This window comes from Melanerpes formicivorus, unplaced genomic scaffold (genome assembly GCF_026170545.1).
Source record: "Melanerpes formicivorus ecotype bairdi unplaced genomic scaffold, bMelFor1.0.p_v2 SCAF_3, whole genome shotgun sequence".
Lineage (NCBI taxonomy): Eukaryota > Metazoa > Chordata > Aves > Piciformes > Picidae > Melanerpes > Melanerpes formicivorus.
The window spans coordinates 1,469,382-1,495,252 of NW_027142355.1; the positions used below are offsets into that span (position 1 = coordinate 1,469,382).

A 25,871-nucleotide genomic window follows, 5' to 3' on the forward strand; every position below is an offset into this window, starting at 1 on the left:
ACTGACTTCTCTTTTACCCTAGAGGAAAACACCCCCACACTTTGCACAAATGATAGCCTGGAAACCATAAGTGGTTTTTAGTATGTAATACTAAGGAGGTGGCTGTGGATTTTTCAAAGATAAAAAGCAAAAGCAAAACCAGGCTGAATATTGACCATACTCATCCTCTCCCCGTATGAGATTATTTATACATACATCACTTTTAGAAAGTTGAGACTTTTAGCAGCATGTACACTATTACCTGTAAAACACTAACCTCTCAGATTTGCTTCTCTGGGCTGAATTGAGAAGTGATCAGTTGTGTTAGTTTGGATTGCTGAGCTATCAGCTTAGAACACTTAAAATTGTTGCTGCAACAGAATTCATCAGATGAGCTGAGCTGGTTGTGATGCTAATCACTGCAGTTATTTAAGGCCCACTCTAGAGTGATGCAATCCCTACCTTGTTCCTGAGGTCAGATCCTCATTAAGAAATCCCTTACCTTTGCCGATTTCCACTTACTATTGCTAATTCTTCCCTCTTGTAGACTCTGAACCACAGTTCATAACCCAGCTCCCCTGACTGAAGGGTCACTTACTTGCATCCTGAGAAAGGAGTAAGAGCTTGTTCTCATTTGTAACACACACACAATAAGAAGGTAGGAATGTCTAGTTTGGGGGTTTGCTTTTTTTTTTCCTCCAACGCAATCCAAAACTTCTGCATTTGGCACAGACTGATGTAGGTCAAAAACCTTTTGACAATCCCTAGAGGCATCTCTTTTGTTCATCCTTCACAGTACCACAAGTATTTCCCCATCTGTCAGTGGATTTTGAATGAAGGGACTGTTGCTAACTTGTGACTTGCAGTAACTAATTTTATTGAATAAATAGCTGTCTACAGTGTGAGCAGACCGACTTAGGCTGTTGAAACACACCCAGGTGAACATGTTATTTACTGCTTGTGTTATCATTCCTTATGCAGTAACCCCACATGCTCAGACACCTTCCCTTGTGCCCAACAGAGGTAGGTACGTGAGTATGAACAGTATGGTGGACAAAAGGAAGATAGCACACGACCAGAAGATGATGTAATTATTACAAACGGCCATAAAGCAAATCTCTTCAGCACACACTGAGGTGGGCACATGAGCTAGACAAAGTGCTTCAAGCCCTCTCAAATAGTGTTCTGTAACCAACTTCATAAACTTTATTCTTAGATGAAGGTGTGGCTATCAAAACACAAACTTGACTAGTGAGAAACCTACACACTAGCGCTCCCAACTGCAAACCAACATACTTGGTAAGGCTATTGCCTTTGGCATGTGACTCACGCCTGTTTTGTTCTTTCCACTTGTGAGTGGGGTAGAATACCTCAAAGGTGAATTTTTTCCAGTTCACATCTATAGAGATGCATCATAAGCTTTTTGGCAGGTTACTTAGTAATTTTGTAAAGTTACAGTGGAAGACTGAAGTCTAGATGGGCATCACAAACATCATAACATAAATGGGCAGATTCTGGTACCTTGTTTCCAAAACCAGGAAATAATCCTATCTGAGGGTAAATGGGTTCAACACATAAGAAACACATACTAGCAGTCTTGACCAGCAGTGGGAGGCATCTAAGTGCACAGGAGATGGGGCTGAATGCACCACCTTTCATAAAAGCAAGAGGCTGCTTCTGTACAATGCTGTGCTTATGTGAAGCTGTAATGTGTCATCTTATGGCAAAAGAGCTAAAGACCCCAAAACAGTTGGAGATGGATCTTAACACACCACTTTCCATAAAAGAAGGCAAAACCACCCAACCCCATAACAGCTGAGAAAGCTTTGCTTACTAAATGTATACACTTCAATAGCCACCTCTGGTTCTCTTACTAATCACCCAAAACTATCAGTGCCTGCCTTCAATATTTCATAAACCCACTTAATGTGAAAGGTGAACATTATCAACCTCTAACAGCCACACTCAGACTCGTAACTGTTGGCTGTAAACTCAGTTCTTGCTGTTGTCACCTGGCCCTGGAATCATCCACACTTCATTCTGAAGCGGAAAAGCGCTTGTGCTTCTCTGTTGTTTCCTGATCATCACCATCTGGATACTTGGTAAGATCTATAGTCAGCACTCTGCTGAACATGAAGTCATCTTTCTGAGGAGAAGGAGGATGGCACAGTTTAAAACATCTCTGGTATTTGTAACAAGCATTTCCTAAATGTCCACATCTTGAGTACTGTGTCCAATTCTGGGCCCCTCAATTTAAGGACATTGAGACACTTGACTGTGTCCAGGGAAGGGCAAGGAGGCCGGGGAGAGGCCTCGAGCACAAGCCCTATGAGGAGAGGCTGAGGGAGCTGGGGTTGCTTAGCCTGGAGAAGAGGAGGCTCAGGGGAGACCTTATTGCTGTCTACAACTACCTGAAGGGAGGTTGTAGCCAGGTCGGGGTTGGTCTCCTCTCCCAGGCAACCAGCACCAGAACAAGAGGACACAGTCTCAAGCTGCACCAGGGGTTGTTTAGGCTCGAGGTGAGGATAAAGTTCTTCACAGAGAGAGTTGTTAGCCATTGGAATGTGCTGCCCAGGGAGGTGGTGGAGTCACCATCCCTGGAGGTGTTCAAGAAGGGACTGGACGTGGCACTTGGTGCCATGGTTTAGTAGTCATGTGGTCTTGGGTGACAGGTTGGACTTGATGATCCTTGAGGTTATTTCCAACCTTATTGATTCTATGATTCTAAACCACTGAGATACAACAGCTGCTGTTTCAGTCACCCAGTACCTGTGCTTATTCCTGAACAGAAAGGAGTTCAGCAACACTGTTCTGTACATGAGTCACTGTAGTAACACTTAAGGGTGTAAATCAATACTTAAAGCAGGGTGTCTTACTTAAAATTTGGCAATAATTGTTACCTCTGGACACACTCCAATCAATGCATCTGCTTTGGAATAAAACTCTTCCTTTAGTGAAATGACTATCATCTGAATCTGTTCATGGGCCTGTTCTCTAATGAAACTTGAGACCTTTGGGGAAGAAGCCAAAGATTTCAGTAAGTTAATTCTGGCTGACTTATACTGTACTGAAATTAGGGAGTCATTAGGAAAGAACTCAGATATGTTAGCTGCAGAATTCAGTAATTCAGTTAGGAAATAAATAGGGCAACATGAGAAATAAAATGGTTTTAAGACATCTTTAGATCATCTGCTTTTCAAAAACATAGTAAAATAATCATTACAGTTACAGAAGAAGTTCAGAGCCAAAACTTAAAGCTTGTTTAGACATTTTCATTACTGTGCCACAATGTCTAATTTGGTATTGCTGAAACAGTGGACAAGGTTAAAACAAAACTTGGGGCCTATTATCTGCTTAGCAGTAGTGGATGATGGGTATCTGCATATCATAGACTTGTATTCCAAGGAATGCTTAAGGAACTCGGATTGAGGAAAACACTTCTCAAGGCTACATGGAGTCAGTAATCTCTGAGAAGGAATTCTATCTGGCAGGCACCAGTAGATGAGATTTCCCAGCTGTCTACTACAGAGGTACCCTGCAAGCAAACTTGACCCACGACAGTCAATTCTATTGAGAAAGCAAGAAAAAGTCTGGTGTTTACAAAACTGCTTTTGTTTAGGATCTACCAAGAACAACATCACTATTAAAGCAAGCAGAAATACAGCTTGATCCTTTATGTGGAAAGGAATGTCCCCATAGACTAAAACTCAGGTGACATCCTTTTGATTCTTCTACAGCCAATCTCCTTGTATTAAATCACCTCTTCCCTGACTTCTACAAGTGGCAATCTTTACTGTGTGCATTCTATTGTAAGTTCTTGTTATAGTGAATAGTTATTGTCAAAAAGAAAAAGAAATTGAGAGGAGGATAGGAAGTTATTTTAATCAAGCAAGAATTCATGTGAGTGAAATGGGGAGAAAAAGAGCCCTTAGCTGGTGTCAATGTAAAAATATTTTGTAGGCCAATTACATAAAATAAATAATCCAGTGCTAGAATTTTCAATATACAGATAGCTCTAAGAAGCAGAAAGGAGTGTAAGAGAGCAAAGAGGCCTTAAAAGTTACAGCCAGTCAGGTCAGACTGTACCACAGGTGGTCATGCAGCCTGCTTTCACACTCCTGACCTATTTTCCTCAACAGTTTGGTAACTGATTTAGGAAGGGCAGGTTCTGCCTCTCCAACCTGATCTCCTTCTATGATCAGGTGACCCGTCTGGTGGACGTGGGGAGGCCTGTGGATGTGGTCTACCTGGACTTCAGCAAGGCCCCTCAATTTAAGGACATTGAGACACTTGAACGTGTCCAGGGAAGGGCAAGGAGGCTGGGGAGAGGCCTTGAGCACAAGCCCTATGAGGAGAGGCTGGGGTTGCTTAGCCTGGGGAAGAGGAAGCTCAGGGCAAACCTAATTGCTGTCTACAACTACCTGAAGGGAGGTTGTAGCCAGGTGGGGGTGGTCTCTTCTCCCAGGCAACCAGCATCAGAACAAGAGGACACAGTCTCAAGTTGCACCAGGGGAGGTTTAGGTTGGATGTTAGGAAGAATTCTTCACAGAAAGAGTGATTGGCCATTGGAATGTGCTGCCCAGGGAGGTGGTGGAGTCACCATCACTGAAGGTGTTTAGGAGGAGACTGGATGGTGTGCTTGGTGCCATGGTTTAGTTGATTAGATGGTGTTGGATGATAGGCTGGACTTGATCTCAAAGTTCTCTTCCAACCTGCTTAATTCTATTCTATTTTATTCTATTGTTGGTAAAAGGAGAAAGGCAGCAACTTACTTTATCGATGTTTGTGTTATCCAGGGCAGCATCTATCTCATCCAGAACAAAAAAAGGTGCTGGCCGAAAACTACAGAAGAGGAGACAGTATTTTTCCATTAATTACCAAAATGTTAAAAAAACATTCTATAATTACTTCAGAAGTTTACCTAATCGATCATAACATTTTGATAAGAAGTAATGACAAGTAAAGAACAAAGACTTCAGTAATGTTTGCATACTCTACCAGCAGACTGTTTTAACATTTCTACGTGTAACACTGTCTGTCTGCCTGCCACTTACTCAGCCCCCAGTTGAGTAACAGAGCAAATCTCTCTTTTTACCTTTGTATAGCAAACATTAGAGCCAGAGCTGCCACAGATCTTTCACCTCCTGACAAACTGTCCATTGGCATAAATCGTTTTCCTGGAGCCACACAGTTAAAGCCAATGCCTTCCAGATAAGGCTCCTCGGGATTTTCAGGGCTCAGAAATGCCTGGAAACACAAACATTTCACCATCAATAGTGACAGTTATAAAATTGTTAAGATGGCTATTGTACAGAATAGAATACAGAATAAAGCAAGTTGGAAAAGACCTTTGAGATTATCAAGTCCAACCCATCACCATCTAATCAACAAAACTATGGCACCAAGTGCATCATCCAGTCTCTTTTAAAACACTTCCAGTGATGGTGACTCCACCACCTCCCTGGGCAGCACATTCCAATTACCAATCGCTCTTTCTGTGAAGAATTTCTTCTCAACATCCAGCCTAAACCTCCCCTGGCACAGCTTGAGACTGTGTACTCTTGTTCTGGTGCTGGTTGCCTGGGAGAAGAGACCAACCCCCAGCTGGCTACAACCTCCCTTCAGGTAGTTGTAGATGGCAATAAGGTCTCCCCTGAGACTCCTCTTTTCCAGGCTAAACCCCAGATCCGTCAGCCACTCTTCATATGGCTTGTGCTCCAAACCCCTCAGCAGCTTTGTTGCCCTTCTCTGGACACATCTCAACATCTTTCTTAAACTGAAGGGCCCAGAACTGGACACAGTACTCAAGGTGTGAATACTAAGGTAGTGTTGAAACTGGTAAGTTAGCTTCATTTGCAGGAAATCAATCGACAGCCACCTGAATATGAGCCAGCAGTGTGCCCAGGTGGCCAGGAGGGCCAATAGCACCCTGGCCTGCATTAGGAATAGTGTGGCCAGCAGGAGCAGGGAGGTCATAGTGCCCCTGTACTCTGCTCTGGTTAGGCCGCACCTTGAGTACTGTGTCCAGTTCTGGGCCCCTCAGTTTAAGAAGGACGTCAAAACACTTGAGCGTGTCCAGAGAAGGGCAACAAGGCTGGGGAGAGGCCTTGAACACAAGCCCTATGAGGAGAGGCTGAGTGAGCTGGGATTGTTTAGCCTGGAGAAGAGGAGGCTCAGGGGTGACCTCATTGCCCTCTACAACTACCTGAAGGTTGGTTGTAGCCAGGAGGGGGTTGGCCTCTTCTCCCAGGCAACCAGCACCAGAACGAGGGGACACAGTCTCAAGCTGCGCCAGGGGAGGTTCAGACTCGAGGTGAGGAGGAAGTTCTTCACCGAGCGAGTCATTCGTCATTGGAATGGGTTGCCCAGGGAGGTGGTTGAGTCATCGACCCTGGAGGCGTTCAAGGGGAGATTGGATGTGGCACTTGATGCCATGGTCTAGTCATGGGGTCTGTGTTGATAGGTTGGACTCGATGATCCCCGAGGTCCTTTCCAACCTAAGTGATACTGTGATACTGTGAAATAACTGCTGCTGAAGAGCAACACTAACATTTCCCAGTGAGCATACCTTAGTCAACAAACCACAGGCTAGAAGGCCAATTAACAAAACCATTTGGGAAACAGCTCTACATATTGGTTATTTGCAACCTTTCAACTGCTACAAAAACTTAGCTTTATCACCTATGTAATTGCTTTAAGTAATTTAAAACCAACCCAAAACAACAAATGTAGTATTTCCAAAGCAGTTTTCTTTTTTGTTTGGAAGGAAATCCAACCCTTTTTTGTTTTGGTGAAAGGTTAGTTTTACAATAGCTATCTTTGAGCTTTAAAATAGGCATGCTTCCTCTGTACTTTGTATCCTGGTGCCCAGGTCCAAAAATTAGAAGTAATATTTTAAAGGAATGGCCACTTCACCAAACCATTAAAAAGTATGATGGATAAATTAATTGCTCCATGGTTTATTTTTCCTATTAACTAGCAAAGACAATAAAATAACAGTCTTTTCCTCTCTGCATAAGCAGGTACAGATAAAAGAGAAATTCCCATAGCGGACACATTTCAATTGGCTCCTCTTGGATCACAGATCAAGTGGAAATAAAACAAACCATGTATTTTGCTTTCAAATAATTTCTGTGGTAAACAGTCCTGCAAGGAAGAGATAGTGCCTGCAGGACCTTTATTTGGTTAGAGGGATGCATCTTGTTTTGTCTGCTGAGAGAATGCCTGCCATTGGTATGTGACAATGATCTTCAGGCTGTAAACAACTCCCAACTCTCAGCCACTGCTTTTATCTACTCAAGAGGTTTTCAGATGTAGAGGTGCTATCAGCAAAAATCATCTTGCAGCTTACCAGGCTACACATACTGCTCATCAGTATATGAAAGAAGTGACATTTTTCTCTCAACAGGTGACTGGAAGAGAGCTGGTGGAGAATGCAGTGGTGAATCTGTGTATGTACAACTTTTTAGGAGGCAGTTCCTTTTAAAGTACTTGTAACAGTGTGCTCTGTAAGTATATTTTACTATGCAATATATTCAGTGCACAAGTGTTCAGAATCCAGACTGTCTGGAGGTTAAATTAACTCAGTCTAGCAAAGTTTCTCCCTTATGGACTGGACAGTAAATCATGTTACTAATATAACAATATTAAGGAATATTAAAATGTAATAGGAACATATCTTCCTATCAAAAATTATTATGGCTGGTTGAAAAGTATCTGTTCAATCTGCAGCTTAGGATACCTACTCTGATGGCAAAATTCAGAGCCAAGCCTTTCTTTAGCTAACCAGAACAATTTCCACACACAGAACAATCATTCACCTTCAATGCAATAAGACCAGCTTCCTTCAGCTGCTGTGTTAGTTTCTAGCAGGCAGTTTAGCTTCCAAGCTAATCGCAGGATAATCTCTTGACCAGGTTACCATTATGGCTCAAACCAACACACAGCATCACACACCTCAGAAAGCAAGCACACAATCAATTAGTTTTGACAACTGGTTGTTTTAGAGTAATGCAAAATCAAGACCAAGATGTTTAGCCTAGAGGAGATGGTGTGTGCCCAGTAATGACAAAGAAAAAATGCTTTATTATCCTGTCCAACCTAGAAGTAGAGAGGATGCATTTAAAGGTATTTGAAGTGTTTGCCAAATACCTGACTGAGGGAAAATACACTAGACTAGACTAGAATAGACTAGACCAGACCAGTTTGGAAGAGGCCTTTGAGATCATCGAATCCAACCTATCATCCAACACTATTTAATCAACTAAACCATGGCACCAAGCACCCCATCAAGTCTCTTCCTAAACACCTCCAGGGATGGTGACTCCACCACCTCCCCGGGCAGCCCATTCCAATGGCAAATCACTCTCTCTATGAAGAATTTCTTCCTAACATCCAGACTAAACCTCCCATGGTGTAACTTGAGACTGTGACCTCTTATTCTGGTGCTGGTTGCCTGGGAGAAGAGACCAACCCCCACCTGGCTACAACCTCCCTTCAGGTAGTTGTAGAAGCAGTAAGGTCTCCTCTGAGCCTCCTCTTCTCCAGGCTAAGCAACCCCAGCTCCCTCAGCCTCTCCTCATAGGGCTTGTGCTCCAAACCTCTCCCCAGCTTTGTTGCCCTTCTCTGGACATGTTCCAGCAAGTCAACATCTTTCCTAAACTGAGTGGCCCAGAACTGGACACAGGACTCAAGGTGTGGCCTAACCAGTGCTGAGTACAGAGGGAGAATGACCTCCCTGCTCCTACAAACTTTAAGTTTAATCCAGCAAGTTTTCAAGCCTGAGCCCTTTAAACATTGGACTACAGAATTTGACGTAACCAAACCATTTGGGACTTTCCTCTTTACTTTCAACATTATCAGTGTAACAGTAACAAAGATGAATACAATTGTGGTGTATCTTTTTTTTCCTATAGATTTCCAAAAAGCTGTGAATGCATTAAGTCTATCTTTTTAAATTAAAGTGGGGTGTAAGGAGCTTCAAAACCTCATGTAAAACACTAGCACTGAAGGAGTGATTCATGATTTTATTTATACTAACAATTAAGTGCTTTTATGTACTTACCATGGGTATCACTAGATAACTAATTTTAAGATGAAGTATTGGAATGTTTCACATTTGTGTCATAATGACACAAGCCTACTAAATACAAAGAGTAAAACTAACCCAAATTGAGTAGTACCTAATTATGTTAACATTTCAGATCACATTTTCCTGTCTCATGTCAAGCATTCTTTTAGCATGTCTGGCCCTAAAATTCTGACATCTTTACATTTTGTGTAATTTTCTTCCTTAGGACTGAAACCATCTTTGGAAAACATGAGCTCCAAAGCAAAAGTTCTAGAGATTCTCTTGTTCTAGATAATGAAGAATCAAGTAGGCCAAAGCCAAGCACCTAAGAACATGACTCACCTGAGCACTGCTGCTTCTGCAAAGTTTCTTGTAGATCTGATCAATGGCTACGGAGGCATGCTCAAAGCACCGGCTAAAAAGCTCGTATCTCCTTTGTTTCACCCGTTCAAACTCCAGCTTGCATTTTCTGGCTTCCTTTCTGCTGGCCTCAAAAGCTGTGAGAAAAATAACACTCAAACTATTCCTCAGTAAGGAAAAAAATATACTGTGTACCATATCAAGGTGTGACAGTTTAGGCTGTGCCTTTAAGAAGAACACAGTTGCAGAATTGTCTAGCTGAATGTTTGGGTGTAAAAAGGGAAACAAAGATTAATTCTAAACAAATTTCATTGGTCAGATGTGAGATGCACCAGAGCAAATACTTCTAGCATTCTTTCTCTCACTCACTCCAGCTTCAGCCTGTTCTGACTTTTCGTTTCTTGGCCAGAGAGCATGCAACTGACCCTGCAATGAAACTGATTAGGTAAGAGTAACTAACTTTTTAACAAGTGCTTTGAGCTAACAAATTTCCCTTAATATCCTTTTCTCTCTCTTTCTCCTTTTTCATCTAATTAACTACTAGGGGAAAGGGAAGGAGACGGAGAGAGGTTTGGGGGAAACCTGAGGGGGGATCCTCCTTGGGAGGATCTGTGTTTGTGTTCTTTCCTGTAAATCCTTGTATAATATTGTAAATACTGTATATTTTGTATATATTAATTGCATTTCATTATTGCTTGTAAAATACAGGCTCCATTTGTTTCTCCAGCTGAGTTTAGCTGTGCTTCATTGTTGGTGCGTGTGGGCTAAGGCATCACACCACTACACAAGGAAAATAATTTATTCCAGAAAAAGGTTCTAAGGCACATACAAGCATTGTAAAAGTTTCTTTTCAGAATTCAAATGGAGGCCCCAAAACCTGTAAAGTTGGGTTGTGGTCAATCTGCTCTACTGCCACATTGATCTGGAATAATGAACAAAACTCCTCCTGTAAGCTGGGTAGCCTTAACCAGCAGCATTCACCTGTGACAACTTCAGAACTGGGTTTCTTAATTTGTGTCTGCAACAGGCCTTGAAGATACCAATAAATTCACAGTAATGCTCATGTCCGAGTTCTGCATAATATGTGTGTTACTTTCATTATTTAAGAAAAATGTAAATAAATTTATGATTAAAGCCAGTTAATTTTTAGAAAATAATTAAACCCACTTTTTTTTACATAATTTGGCCCACAAAGTATCTTTCCAATCATTCAAGCTGTATTTCAATAAACTACTGCAGAGTAAATTATATGTCAAGACATTGGTTACATATAATTTAAAAGGATAACTGAGGACTTAGACTTGAGCATAATGATTACCTTAATATCTGAAATAAGCAAAGCCATCAGGGCCAAACCCCAGAAAAAGGAATTTGATTTTGGGTGAAAAGTCTCATGGTCAGAAAAGAGATTAACATGAAAGACAGTATTACCATCTAATGATTCTTGGAACTTGTCTCGGGCTATTTGTAATTTCTCTACTGCTCTCAGGTTTGGAGCAGCTGTCTTCATTAAAGTATTCTCCTTTAATTTTATTTTCTGCTGCATCTGGTTCAGATGTTCCTCTCTATCTTTGTCAGACTCTAGGTCCTAATGAAAAACAAATAAAAAATACTAGAGCAATAGAATCTGCTTTTAGTCCAAGATATTTCAACACACATGGCAAGTACCCATGGTTCTGGAGGAAGTACCCCACTCATCCAATTGCTTTAACTGAAACCATAACAAAAAGCTCTGCTCAGGGTCTCAGTTCTCAGAGTAGATTTACTGGGTCCTAGTTATTCTTCCATAAGACCATTAAAGACAAACTCCCCTCAGCCTAGAAGCCTGGGTTAAAACACAATGCAGAGCAGGGTTAGATAGCTTCACTACTTGGTTTGCAAGGAAAACCTTTGAAGACAGATTGTTGATGAATTATTCAAGAAAAGTTCCAGTGACAATAGATTCATCCCTTGCTCTACACCAAGCCTCTGACATTAATTATTTGTTTATGATGCCTCCCCCAAAGAAATTTACAAGAAACTGCTAAGTAAACATGACCTAATGGAAAGCTACAGAGGGAAGTATGGCAAGTCCTAGTCCCTGAAAATACTACAGAAGGTGGCACAACAGCCCTGGCAACCGATCATTAGGTTCTGGAGTTTTGAGTCATAACCATTAGTACTGGCACTTAAAGGAAGAAGGTAAAGTAGAAATGAAAAAATAAAATAAATCAGAGGTATATTTACTCCATTCTGTTTTCATGGTTTGGATAGACTTTAAGTTTAGTTATAAGGGAAACTGACCTATCCAGAAATCCCATATATTAGTGCTATGTATGACTGCAAAACCAACCCCCCCACACTTAAGCTTAATGGTGTTTTCAGTAAGTTTCATTTATAGACTAGGGTGAAGAACAAATAATTTCAACAATATTTTAAATAAAAATCTCAATCTCAAATCATTTCAAACAAAAAGAAGATTACCTTCAAGTCTTCTGCTAGGCTGCTGTAGTTTATCTGAATTGCCTCTTCCCTTTCATAGATACTTGATGTAGTCTGAGTGCCTTCCATTTCAGTTCCTAGCTATAAATGTGAAGGACATTCCAGCTCAGAAATATGACAGTTAACTTTTAAACTGTTAAAACAACACAGTAAAAGGATGTAAAATGAGAAGAGAGTGAATAACATGGTATGAAGTAGAATTATTCCACAGCCTGTTCCCTGGCCAAGAAGGAGTTTTAAATAAAAAATGAAAATGTGCTAATTTCAATTTGAAGCTAAGATGAAAGCAGCAGTAAATAATTTGTTAAGATATTTAGCACAGTTGTATAAGGTGTCCCTGCCCTTGGCAGGGGGAGTTGGAACTAGATGATCCTTGAGGTCCCTTCCAACCCTAACAATTCTATGATTCTATGTGCATACTGTAAATCTCCTGATTGGAAAGATATACGTTCCCATAATAATTCAATCCCCTTTCAAGGAAAGTCACTGAAGCATTTCTTCCACTTAGCTGGCCTCAGAAGAAATGAGTAGCTTCAGTTCTGTACAACACAAGGAGAGTAGCTTTTGGACTCTGTAAGCTTGAATTTCAAGCAGCTGCTTTTCCATGAGTGAAGTGAGTGCTTTGTCAGTCCTTTTCTCAGCAAAGCTCCTTCAATGAACCAAAGGATATCTATCATCATTATCATTATTATTATCTACCATTAAAAGTACCTCTACTTCGCTGATGTCATCCAGTGACCCAGACAGAAGCTGTAATTTCAAGTCCTCCACCTTGCATTCAAGCAGCATATTATGTCGTCTTAATCTTTTCTCTTCCAGAGAGGATTCTATAGCTGTAGCTTCCTTTTGTAATGTTGTCACTTCTCTACATGCACAAAGGGTACAAAACCATTAAAGAGTGGAAACAACACTGCCAGTAGCATCCACAGCCATACAGCATGAAAAACAGTTACCAAGCACAAAGAGGGCTTTTTCCTCTACCATCTTCATCAAAGGATAGTAACACTTCATTTCTCCCCATCCTCTGCATGCCCCCAAATTACTCAAGAGGGAGCTGGGAACCACATGTTAGTGCAGCACACAATAGATTATAGTGGAGTGTTGGCTTAACTCTTAAGTCCACGGCAAGGTAAAGCTCAGAGCACAGACACAGTTTCAACGTATTGCCAAGTTCAGCATCTTCAAACATCCACTTTGTCTAACTAGAGCTACACTCTGTTCTGTTCAGCTCTGCTGAACATGTATGGAGATCTGATCCTCAATCACGTCTCTTTTATCACTATTCTACTTGAAATACAACTTGATTCTTTGAACAAATTCCTTTGATGACATCAATTTGCCAAATAAAGAGACAGAACAGTCATTGTTTAAATTGCACACTATAAAATGATTGACTAGATATTCAGTCTGTGAGTTTATATAAACTCAAATGTTATAAAATCACACAAGTGTACCTAGCCACACTTTGCCAACGTCAGGTTTTTTAAACATGCAGAAGGCTCCTGATTAAGATACATTAAACATCAATAATAAGAAACCCCAGTCCCCAAAGCAGTTGATATAAAAGAACAGTAAGCTGGGTATTGACCTAAAATTAATAATAGTGTATGGTATCCAACACTTAAAAAGGCCTGCAGACAATAAAAACAGAAAAAAAAATTCTTATTAATTGAACCCACTGTACAACTCAAACAAAAATAGCAAACTACCAGCAAGCTTCATATCATAGAATCAACAAAGTTGGAAAAGACCTCAAAGATCATCAAGTCCAACCTGTCACCCAACACCTCATAACTACTAGACCATGGCACCAAGTGCCACATCCAATCCCCACTTGAACACCCCCAGTGATGGTGACTCCACCACCTCCCTGGGCAGCACATTCCAATGGCTACCAACTCTCTCTGAAGAACTTTCTCCTCACCTCGAGCCTAAACTTCCCCTGTCACAGCTTGAGACTGTGTCCTCTTGTTCTGGTGCTGGCTGTCTGGGAGAAGAGACCAATCCCCTCCTGGTTACAGCCTCCCTTCAGGTAGTTGTAGAAAGCAGTAAGGTCTCCCTTGAGCCTCCTCCAGGCTAAACAATCCCAGCTCTCTCAGCCTCTCCTCGTAGGGCTTGTGCTTGAGGCCTCTCCCCTGCCTCATTGCCCTTCTCTGGACATGTTCAAGTGTCTCAATTTCCTTCTTAAATTGAGGGGCCCAGAACTGGACCCACTACTCAAGTTGTGGCCTAACCAGTGCAGAGTACAGGGGAACAATGACTTCCCTGCTCTAATGCTCCCTCCAATCAAGTGTTAAGGAAATACATACTTCTCAGAAGCCTCTGCCTCTTTATCAGAAATCATAAGACCTGATGCCAGGTAGGTAAGATGACAAATACTGTTCTCTATGGTTGGCTCTCATGAAATTATCTCATTCACATTACTTTTGGAAACCACATACTGAATTAGAAACACTTTTTAATTGATGTATACTGCAAATGAAAATTACCATATCTCTAGTGAATCTTTCATAAAAAAACAGAACAAGAGGAATTCAAATATCTGATCAAACTCTTAATTATTAAGACCCCAATCATTTTCCCAGAAGTACAATTGCTAATTACCTATTAACAGATAATGTCGTCTTTCTTAACTCTTCAACTTCATGTTGGGCTTTTATAACCTGAGATTTATGAGCACTTAATCTATCTTTAAGAAGCTGCTGCTCCTCCACAATTCCATTAACTTTTTTCAGAAGCATTTCCTCATCCTGCATAGAAATATTAACATTTTTACCCTTTCACCAAAAATCCAATGATGGAACCTTTATCATACACAACAAAAGAAAAGAGTTAAGCTTTAATCATGTTACAATAACATTCACATGTTTTACAGCACCAAATCTGAAAGGCACTGGGAAAACAGCCTGTCTTACACATAGCAAGATCCAGATGTTTTGTTTACACAGGCACAGCCAGCTCTGGATTTGTTACTGTACCAGACTAAACCATAAAGCCACAGAACTAGGCAGGGATCCTAGGACACCTAAGATCTGCACAACTACTCCCTGTTCTCCTCAGTTAGTCCCTTAGCCTTGTTGTACATCTATTACCTATTTAGCAGCTTCTAAGGTAAGCTGAAATATTTTTAGAAGTATTGTTCATTAAAGATACATTCTCAGATAACCCACAGACAACAAAGAATCTGTGTGGGTACTCTAAAAGTGTCTTCCCCTATATAACCCACTGCTAAATGGCTAGAAATTAGATGCTAGAATATAGTAAACCAAACACTGGTGCTGCCTTTTTCTATATACTAACCAATAATTAATAACTACCCTAATATGACACGTTACTCCATGGTCAAAGTGAAAATAAGCAACTGTATTTTTTTTTACACATTTACAAAGTCAAAGTCAGTTTTAGTAGAAAAACTCAACGGCATCAACTATGTTTATTCAAAACAGTAAATCAATGTATTCTTTTCTTCCAGTCCCAGACAAATACCTCTATCTCTATATATTTTAGTCACCTTCTGTAGCTTGGTAATCTCAGCTTCATCTTTATGAATGGACTCCCTCAACTTGCTGACTGCATTTGTAGACTTTTGTAGATGATCACGGTTATACTCCAGCTGAACGTTTAGTTGTGTCCTCTGATTTTCAAACTCCAGTCTAGTCAAAGTACAGTAATTCAAACCAAAGCTTAAAAAGCAGGCTAACAGCTGTGATTACAAGTTATTCCAAGACACATTTTCACTGTGACCATTTAGGTAGAATTTTCATATCTTCTACGTGAACACAAAAATTGGCATACATTTGGATCATCAATTCCCCTACACCACATCCTGTGGCTGTGCTGGAAGTTGCAAAAATACAGGAACAATAGTTCAAAACCCAGCATACAACAATACAATGTGGCCACATTCAATATGAAGAGTGAGACCATTAGTTCAAGCAGCTCAGTGGGAATGGTGTACCTATAAATGATCAGGTAGGAGCTTGGCAAAAGCTACAGTGATGCCATTGCTTGCACTCCTTGCTCAGCTTCACAAGCTTCCCAATCAGCTGGCATGTGTGTTTACCTGAATATTGTGCAACTTTCAGCTGGGAGATGGCAGTTGAGAAGTGTGAGATCAGAGCTTTTTAAGCCATGTTGTGCCTTGCTTATCACTACTCACTGGAGACCTATACTGGTTTAGAGGGATGCAATGGCAGAAACTTGTTCACATGCTGGTGTCATGAAGGACAAAAGTAAAACCAAGCAGCTATTTCCAGAAAGGTCTCCTCTCAGCTGTTACTGTCTGCCTCTAAGCTTTGAGATTCTGAAACTACTTGCTGTTAGTACTTACTGCTAGTGCTGTTCAGGCAATAGAACTGGCATATCGCCAGGCTCTTTAGATATGGGCACTTCAGCCAGAAGGTGCTTCAACTGCAAGCACTGCACTAGCACCTCATTGCAGCCCCAGCCAAAAACATGCATTTGGGCTAGTTCCTGAAAACCACAGAGTCCCTTAGCAGCTAAACAGATGACTGAAAAGAAAATGGAGTTCATGACTAGTACTGGTACATCAGTCACGTAGAAAAGGTACATTTTTCTATAAGTAATGTTGGGAAATGCACAAACTTATCTGCCTGACAACAGGTATAGCACAAGGAGAGAGAGTTCATTTTAGCATTAAGAAACAGATCTGTGGGCCTGTGGCATGCCTGTTTGAGGGGAATGCCTGTGGGATAATTCAGATCCTGTTTCCTTAGTAGTGTGTTCCCTTACCAAATGACTAGATCTTAACCTAGTTCTCCTTCTGATACAGAAGTGAGCCTTCATGCCATCCTCAATTTGTGATAGAGCCATTACTCAATGAGGACTTCAGAAAACGACTGCTTGCTTTGGTGTCAGAACACCAACAGTGCCATCAAAATGGCAAATTTTACCTTTGAAGTTTGTTGCAAAACAAAACAAAACAATAAATACTGTATGTCTCCATATTATATATGCCTATAATATATACTGTAAAATATAACTGCCTAATAAACTCAAACCCTAGCGCTGCAATTGCTAACTAATCCTTCAAGCAATAATACAACATTTTGCAGTCTTCTAGGTTGTTGGGGTTTTTCCTGTGATGGAGATACTCACTAACCAGTGTGCACAATCTAATGAAACCACTTTTTAACAGTTTTCAATTACAAGTATCACCTTCTCTTATCAATCTCCTCTTGTTGTTTCACTTGTCCTTGCTCATACACACGAATATTTTCTATACCAATTTCTTCACAGAACTCCCGGAAAACAGCATCTTCAGCCTTTGAATAAAGAGAAATGGAACAAAAAAGTGTTCATATTTAGATGATCACTTTATGTACAGGCTGGATTTTCAAGGTACTTCAAAGAAACAGTAAACAACTATTGAGAAAAAAAAATGTACTTGAAATTTTCAAGTAATGCTCCTGGTACAAATCCCATGTACAAGGCACATGATCTACAAAAGGTTAACTGATCTAAGCTCTTCTTGACAGCATTAATCATTCCAAAGATAGTTTTAAGTCATCACAGTATAACCAACTTCCCTGGTTTTGTCTATTGTTCACAGTCAAGAGAAAACTGAACAGTACACAGGACAGTCATCTAAGTTGCTGGTGTGGTTCAGTTTAGTAGTCATGAGGTCTTGGGTGACAGATTGGACCTGATGATCTTTGAGGTCTTTTCCAACCTTATTGATTCTATGATTCATTTTAATCCTGTCATGCAAGACCTGCGGAGTAATTTTCCATGATTTGCTGTACAGTGAAAGTTTGCACTGAGAGCTGTAAAGCTGTGAACTTCAATCGACTGTCCTTGATCCAATACTAGAATTAAATCATATTTATTAGCAGAGCAGGAAAAGGTGAGTGAAAACCAACCCATCTTCTTCAAGCTCAAAAATTTTCTCCTGCATCAAATGAAATTATAGTGTATAAAAGCTTTCTCTCACCTAATATTCAAGAAGATTTGGTTAGTTTGGTTTGTGTTTTAACATGTAACAGTCACAGAATTTTCATTTTAAGAAAACTAATCTGCAAAGTGGAGACACATACACTAACATCCATGTGCACTTCTGTTCACAGTTACCTTGGTCAGAAAGGCAGAGAATATGGGAAGATTGCTGGAGTAACTGATAACCTTTGCCAATAAAGCAGCTTCCAAAGTTACAAGTTACTCAGGTGAAACAAGTTAGCTGGAAGAGAAAGAACTTTCTGCAGTGTTAACAGCATAAGCTGTCAACACCATGGTAGAAGACATTACCTCATTAATCTGTTTCTTAAACTTTTCTATTTCTCCATTTCTTTGTGCTACTCCTTCATTCAGCATATCATACTGAGACTCAATATTTACCAATTCACTTTCCAGTTTTGATTTTTCCTAAATAGAAAAAAATGAAAAGGTGGCATTTTTTTCATAATAGGATGGTGAACATTCTAGAAATTAAGGGACAGTTCAATTCCAGATCATGTTTTCATGATTAAAAGCATAAATATTTTCTTCTCAAATGCCTCTTACCCACCAATACTGCGTATTTCCATCTAATGATTACAGTTTTTGTGAGTTGAAATTAGACAAGTACCATTTAAAGTGCATTTTGACTTACAGACTTCTGAAGGTTGCTTAATTATACAAATGAAGCTTACTAGAAACTTGAAGTTAAGACCCAAAATAGAAAAAGCCTCATCTATATTACTTTGTAGTCTTGGTTTTTATATTTTATTAATTCCTCAGATCTTTGAGGCCTTTTCCAACCTTGTTGATTCTACGATAACTGCTGTACGCAAAACTTAAACTAAAGTAGAAAAAACTATGTAAAGAAGTGGCATTTACTTCACCAGTAACAGCTTTAGATAAATAAAATTATTAAACATGAAAGTCATAAAAGCTTTGCACTATACCCTGTAGAGATTAGCAAGATGTTTCTTTTTAATAATCTCTATTTCACTCTGTGAATACTTAAGACGTGTCTGAGTTCCACTGCACTGAACATGTAACTGCTTCAAGTCGGTCTCCTTACGTCTGATCTTCATTAAGTCCTAGAAAAATATTACAAGGAGAAAAAAGGCATGTTATTAAACAAAAAGTGACTTCATTGGAAATTGCTCATTTTTGGTACTTCTGCACTACATAAAGAAGTCTCTAGTCAGGTAAATGCTGATAGCACTGGTCATATTCAATAGGAACTTGGAAACAGCTATGCCAAAAGAAAGCATAAGCTTGCAAGCTCCTAATTCCCACTCTGTCCCTCTTCCAAAACAACTGAAAGTATGACACACTGAGAGACTGGATAATCTTTTCCACTAAAAGCCCTCAATACTTTGACCAGTTCTTTCTCCTTGAAAGAACTTCTATCAACACTGTTGTCCTGATTTTCCACCTCTGTGATACATAAACTGACCTGGCAGCTGAGGGCAGAAACTCACAGTTGACATATCGTTAACTGGAAGAGGGTTAAACCAGCTACCATGCCCTGTCTGCATCTTCTAGGAGTTCAAAAAATCATCTTCCCAGAGCTGAATTAAATTAGATACAACTTTTACTCCTTTAAAAGCACATAAGTGCAAAGGCATAGAGAGACCTTACCTTTAACTCATTAATTAAGTGATCTCTTCTTTCTTTAATTTTATTTATTTCTTTCTCATCCCAACATCTAGCTTTAGATCTTAAATCACTTGATCCTCCAGAAATCACTCCAGATTTTAAAAATAAAGTTCCATCAAGAGCCACTGTCTGGAAGAAATAACTAACATCAAATATATCTGAACAAAAAGCAGCCAAACCACCCCAAGAACTAGTGCACCAGGATATGGCAGTTAAACAAAACCAGCCACATTTTAGTTGGACTCCAACTTTGTTTCCTGTTCCAAACCTGCTGACATTATACATGAGGCCATTAAAAAAAAATAATTTAAAAAACACTGAAAATCTGTAGTCTCTTGGAACTAGTCACATGTTGGTATTATTACAGCTGATCAGAGAAGGAAATGAAATTGTATTCTTTCCTTGTATTTAGCAAATTCCTGTGAGACATTTGTGTGTACATTAGCACCTGAGGAAGTTCTGACTCAGCAGAGTAAACCAGATAATGGAGTGAAGGAAAACTGTTTGTAATGGGAAGTGGGAACCTGTGCCTGTAATGGGAAGTGGAAACTTCACACTCACTTTCAACTTAAAGCTGGTTTAATTAAGATTTTTTTTAAAGTTTATTGAGTGCATATAAAGGTTCTTCAAACTGTAACAGCAGTCAAGGCACTAAATAACGAGAATGAATTGCAGGAAGAGACAGAGAAGCTTCCAGCATCCAATGCAGACTATATCTACAAATAGAGATTCTGCCAAATATTTTAGAAAGCATTTCTTCATAGAAAAACCAACAAGTTCCTATTTTCAAATGAGACATTTTTAACAACAGGATCATCCCTCCTCCTTTTCATCATAACAACCATACCAAGAAACATATTTAGACAATAACTTTTCTCCAATTTGCCTGCTTTTCTAAGGAAAAGACTTCAAGGTGCTACAGAGGAAAACATAACCATGTGACATATCTGGGGGCTTATTTATGTGGGAATAGATGAGACAGTACCATTCTGTATCAATCTGTGATACAGGGGACAACCACAGAAGAATTATTTAAATGGCAAATACGTAACTGCAATGAACAACATGCAACAGAATTCAGCTTCTTACTTTCAGTCTCACTGGTCCATCAAATGCTATTTGTTTTGCTTCTTTAACTGTCTCGCAGACCAAGGCATTCCCACTCACAAACTGAATGACTTTCTTCATCCTTGGAAATGGGGTTTGTACAACGTCCACCAGCAATTTAACTCCTTTTATCTCTCTTAACATTTCATTGATTGGTTTCACCTGTAAAGCAAATAAGCAGCATTTAGAATCCATGTTGTAATATTAAAGCATGCCTGAATGTGAGTGGCCTGGAAAGAGAATGCACAAAGCAACAGAGCAGGGGTCTCAGTCACTATAATATCTGGTTTCACATTCCATGTAAATAGAATAGAATAGAATAGACAAGTTTGGAAGAGACCTTCAAGATCATCGCGTCCAACCTATCATCAAACACGACCCAACCAACTAAACCATGCAACCAAGCACCCTGTCAAGTCTCCTCCTGAACACCTCCAGCGATGGTGACTCCACCACCTCCTCGGGCAGCCCATTCCAATGGGCAATCACTCTCTCTGTGTAAAACTTCCTCCTAACCTCCAGCCTAAACCTCCCCTGGCGCAGCCTGAGACTGTGTCCTCTTGTTCTGGTACTGGTTGCCTGGGAGAAGATGTTATATTCCTTAAATCTGCATAACCTCTTTAACTGCACATGAAATGAAAGTAGCAGGAAGAATAAACAAAATGAGTCAAAGATCTGTTTATAGTTGCAGTCCTACAATCTCCTCAGGATCATGAGGACATGGTAGGATGTATCCTATTACTGGAGTGCTGCAGTGGAGGAACACAGGTGTCCAAGGGGTGTTTTTTGCTGAAGGTCCTGGTCACACTTACTGGGTGATGCAAGAGAATGGTGAAATTCAGTGTATTCTGCAAAGAAATCTAACTTTAGCTGAGAGAATTTAAATTCAGAGTGTTGTACAGATACAACATTGCGCCCAAAGGAAGAGTCCGTGAGGAATCTACAGTGCACGAACCCTAAGAACTCCAAGAGCCCTGAGTCACCTGAGAGTGCCTGTGGCTTTTCTTCATCTCTTCTGCAAAGAAACAAACTGTTTTCTTGTTTCCTGTTTTTTCGACTTTTGAATCATCTACATCTGAGGTAGCCAGAATGAACCATGAGCTTTATTTACACATTATTGTAGATATTGTTTCAGGTTAAATGGATAATATTGGCAGCCAATGAAATTGTTTAGTAGGGGTGGATTGTGGTGGGTTTAGGCTATGACTCTAAAACTTCATTACAGCTTTTGAGTAGAAAAGTAGAAAAATATAAATAAGTCACTATTGGGTGTAAAAAGGTAAACTAAAGATTATTCTAATCAAATGCATTGGAGAAACATCTGCTATAAGACTAGCTGTACCAAAATAATTATCTTTTCTGATCTCTTTCCTGCTTGCTTCGCTCAGGAGAGATTAACCTGCTTTTTGGCTAATCTTGGCTGCATTATTTTAGTTAAGTCTAACCCCTGCTTTCTCTCTGTGAACAGGAGGTTGGGTGGGGGCAGTGGAACAGCTTCCCTGGTCTATGCCCAAGGGGATTTTCATGTTGTTTGTTAATTGTAAATATCTGTATAATATTGTAAATACTGTATATTTTGTATATATTCATTGCATTCCATTGTAGAGTGTAGTTTTGCTTGTAAATACAGCTCTTCATTTGCTTACAACTGAGTTGGTCTGGCAATGTTAATGTTGGGGTAGAAATTTCAACCCACCACAACAGATTTTTTAGGAAGGGCAGAGTAGAAAGACAAGGTGGTGGAGTTTCTGTGTGTGAGAGAACTGCGGGAATGCATGGAGCTCTGCCTGGGGAAGGATGATGAACCTACAGAGTCCCTGTGTAAGAACTGAAGACCCGGTAAGGGAACATTGTAGTGGGTTAAACATCTTCATCAAGGATCTAGATGATGTAGCACAGTGTACTCTCAGAAGTTTGTTGATAACACAAAACTGAAAGGAATGCCTGACATGCCAGACAGCCATGCTGCCTTCCAGAGGGACCTCAGCAGCCTTGAGAAACACACCAACAGGAACCTCCTGAAGGTCACCTCCTAAGTGCTTTGCTTTAAAACCTGAGCCTATTTCAGTTAGGTGTAAATAAGCCAATAGCAAGACTAACCTGCTGAAGACAAGAAAAAGAAAAATGGACTTACATCAAGGTAATCCAAAGCAAGAAAAGTTTCAGGTTCAGCTCGTTCTTCTTTTAGGTACCGAATGCAATCTCTCGCTGTTTTCTCAGTGGCAACAACAATAGCAGTCATGTATTGGCTGAACACCTTGGTAATAGCAAGGTGGTATTTTTTATGAATAGGATGACACAGGTCAAGCAACCTTCCATACTGGAGATAAAAATACAGAGAAATATTAGTATGTTCCATTACACATGAAATAATGTTTCTGCATACAAGATGCTGAAGCAGAAAAGAGGCAAATGTGTTATGTATCTACCAGTTGTGCTACTCTTACAACTACTGTACAACAGGAAAAATAGAAATCAAGGCAGTCAATCCAAATTACAGCTTGCCTTCAGAATCTGAAGGGATTTATTACTTGCCCTGAGGTTACTGTTAACTATCTCTATATTTTACTCAGAATGTCCAGCATACACATACACAGAATGACAACAGTGAAGCTGGCTAAGCATCTTTCTTGAAAAGAAAAAATATAACACAAAATGTGACCTTTGAATGACAGTAAGGACTGTAAATTGGAAAATGGTAGTAAGAGAGGCACTTTTCCAGTCTCAATTCAAAAGTATCTGCCTACTTTTGTAGCATGAAAAGAAAAACTGTTTTTATTTTAGTCCACACAATAAAGCCTGTTTTGCCATATATTGAAATAAAAATCAGTTCTTTGCTGTACATGCTTCTTAAAGATCTTCTGTTCTACTTCTGTAATTACAGGTACAGTTGAGCTTTCTCTTAGCAATTAATGCTACCAGTGTACATTCTTAATATTATAACCTGTGAATTTACGCAAGAATAATTTTTCTGCTTATTGACATATGGCTACTGGTCTCCTCTTGCCTGTACAGTTTTAATCTCATCAAAGACAGCTGCTAAGCCCATTCAAAGCACAATTTCATAAATGACATAATTGAAAGGCATTCAAGTAGATTAGATCACAGCCCACTACGATCTGTTTTCCCACCCTTCTCTTCACGAATAGAATAGAATAGACCAGACCAGGTTGGAAGAGACCTTTGAGATCATTGCATCCAACCTATCATCCAACCCATCATCCAACCCACCTAATCAACTAAACCATGCAACCAAACACCCTATCAAGTCTCCTCCTGAACACCTCCAATGATGGTGACTCCACCACCTCCCCAGGCAGCCCATCCCAATAGGCAATCACTCTCTCTGTGTAGAATCTTTTCCTAACCTCCAGCCTAAACCTCCCCTGCCACAGCTTGAGACTGTGTCTTCTTGTTCTGGTGCTGGTTGCCTGGGAGAAGAGACCAACCCCCACCTGTCTACAACCTCCCTTCAGGTAGTTATAGACAGCAATAAGGTCACCCCTGAGTCTCCTCGGCTCCAGGCTAAGCAACCCCAGCTCCCTCAGCCTCTCCTCATAGGGCTTGTGTTCCAAACACATCAACAACTTCGTTGCCCTTCTCTGGACTCGTTTCAGCAAGTCAACATCCTTTCTAAACTGAGGGGCCCAGAACTGGACACAGGACTCAAGGTGTGGCCTAACCAGTGCAGTGTACAGGGGCAGAATGACCTCCCTGCTCCTGCTGGCCACACTGTTCCTGATACAGGCCAGGATGCCATTGGCCCTCTTGGCTGCCTGGGCACACTGCAGGCTCATGTTCAGCCTACCATTGACCAGTACCCCCAGGTCCCTCTCTGTCTTGCCACTGTCCAGCCACTCTGACCCCAGCCTGTAGCACTGCATGGGGTTGCTGTGGCCAATGTGTAGAACCCAGCACTTGGATGTGTGAAATCTCATGCCGTTGGATTCTGTCCATCTGTCCAGCCTGTCAAGGTCCTTCTGCAAAGCCCTTCTACCCTATAGCAGATCAACACCCGCCCCTAGCTTGCTGTCGTCCACAAATTTACTGATGATGGTGTCTTTCCTTTTCTGAAACACAGCAGAAGCAAGGGTAACACCACATAGGTCTTTAGTTCCCTGGTTCTCTCACACACTGTCAATCTACTTGGATGGTTCTATCTGCAGCTCAGACATGTGAAGTTTCAAACACACAGAAGTGTACAGTGGATCTAACTATTTTCAGATACAAGCATTTAAGTCCAGACAGAATGCTGGATTTCTGTGAAAACAAATACTGCCAGCCCAACAGTAGCAATCTTGTCAATTAAAACTACCAATGTAGGAATGCAATTTTGAAAATTCAATTGTAAAAATATGATCAGCTGCAAAATTCACTTTGTTGATCAGACATGGAAACACACCAGCCACTCATACAGCACAATCTCATTGCTGCATGGCTACTCTGGTTTTCATTTTTAGAAGCCATCACACCTGTAAATACTCTTAAATTTGCACCTCCTGAATGTAAATGACAAAACATCTAGAACACCAGCTCTTCCATAAGCCATCAGGGTTATCACCAATTTGACCCAGTTCTAGAGTGAGCAAAAAGGACATATATCAATCAGCTTTTGGATGTTTTGGAACATCATGTTAACATGGATGAAAAAATTCTGAAGGACAGCTGAAAAGCATATTTCTTCAAAACACCATAATCAGGCACTTGTGAGATTCTGAGGTTTTGCAAAAAAACAAAAAGCAAAGAACAACTGGAAACATTTTAAAGTTTCTGCAATGTTCTTATGGCAGCACTAAGAATCATAGATATGTAACCATTAAAAAAAACACCACCCAAAACAAATCCACAAGATTCTCAGTTTGAGCATCTCAACTGACTATGAACATAAGAACAGATTTATTAGACTGAGACATAGTCACATATTAGATTAGATTTAAAAGTTCTTATTTGGAATGGCCTCCAATATTGGAGTAAATATTTTTAAGTGTCAATAAAAAGGTGTAAACATGGGTTATAAACCAATCAATGTCTGCTGGCAATTCAGAATCAATACACAAAACAATGACATTACTAAAGAGTAATGTAAATGAGACACAGTAACTGATAAGCAAAGATGAACCATTTGGTAACATAAAAATCTCATGCACCTAATGAAAATGGTCCTTTGGAAGAAGCATTCTTTCTGGATCTCACAACTGATCTTTCCATTGATTTGTACAAAGTGATCAAAGTTAAATTTGAGAACAGAAGAAAACAAAACCAAAGCTAA

At 40.1% G+C, this 25,871-nt stretch overlaps 1 protein-coding gene across 2 annotated transcripts in view; it reads right to left on the reverse strand.

Annotated features, from left to right (window-relative positions):
* Positions 1 to 818: 818 nt before the first annotated feature.
* Positions 819 to 25,871, reverse strand: part of SMC1B (structural maintenance of chromosomes 1B) — a 37,070-nt gene continuing 12,017 nt past the window's right edge. For both annotated transcript variants that reach the window (XM_068164915.1, XM_068164908.1), the window contains 16 exons: positions 22,737 to 22,922; positions 20,585 to 20,764; positions 19,478 to 19,624; positions 18,793 to 18,930; positions 18,155 to 18,271; positions 17,069 to 17,175; positions 15,402 to 15,543; positions 14,495 to 14,640; positions 12,602 to 12,755; positions 11,873 to 11,971; positions 10,841 to 10,997; positions 9,392 to 9,546; positions 5,075 to 5,226; positions 4,752 to 4,821; positions 2,880 to 2,990; positions 819 to 2,125 (listed from right to left, as the gene is read on the reverse strand). In XM_068164915.1, coding sequence (XP_068021016.1) covers positions 2,015 to 2,125; positions 2,880 to 2,990; positions 4,752 to 4,821; positions 5,075 to 5,226; positions 9,392 to 9,546; positions 10,841 to 10,997; positions 11,873 to 11,971; positions 12,602 to 12,755; positions 14,495 to 14,640; positions 15,402 to 15,543; positions 17,069 to 17,175; positions 18,155 to 18,271; positions 18,793 to 18,930; positions 19,478 to 19,624; positions 20,585 to 20,764; positions 22,737 to 22,922 — 2,172 coding nt within the window. In that variant the 3' untranslated portion in view covers positions 819 to 2,014. The remainder of the gene's footprint in view (positions 2,126 to 2,879; positions 2,991 to 4,751; positions 4,822 to 5,074; positions 5,227 to 9,391; positions 9,547 to 10,840; positions 10,998 to 11,872; positions 11,972 to 12,601; positions 12,756 to 14,494; positions 14,641 to 15,401; positions 15,544 to 17,068; positions 17,176 to 18,154; positions 18,272 to 18,792; positions 18,931 to 19,477; positions 19,625 to 20,584; positions 20,765 to 22,736; positions 22,923 to 25,871) is intronic.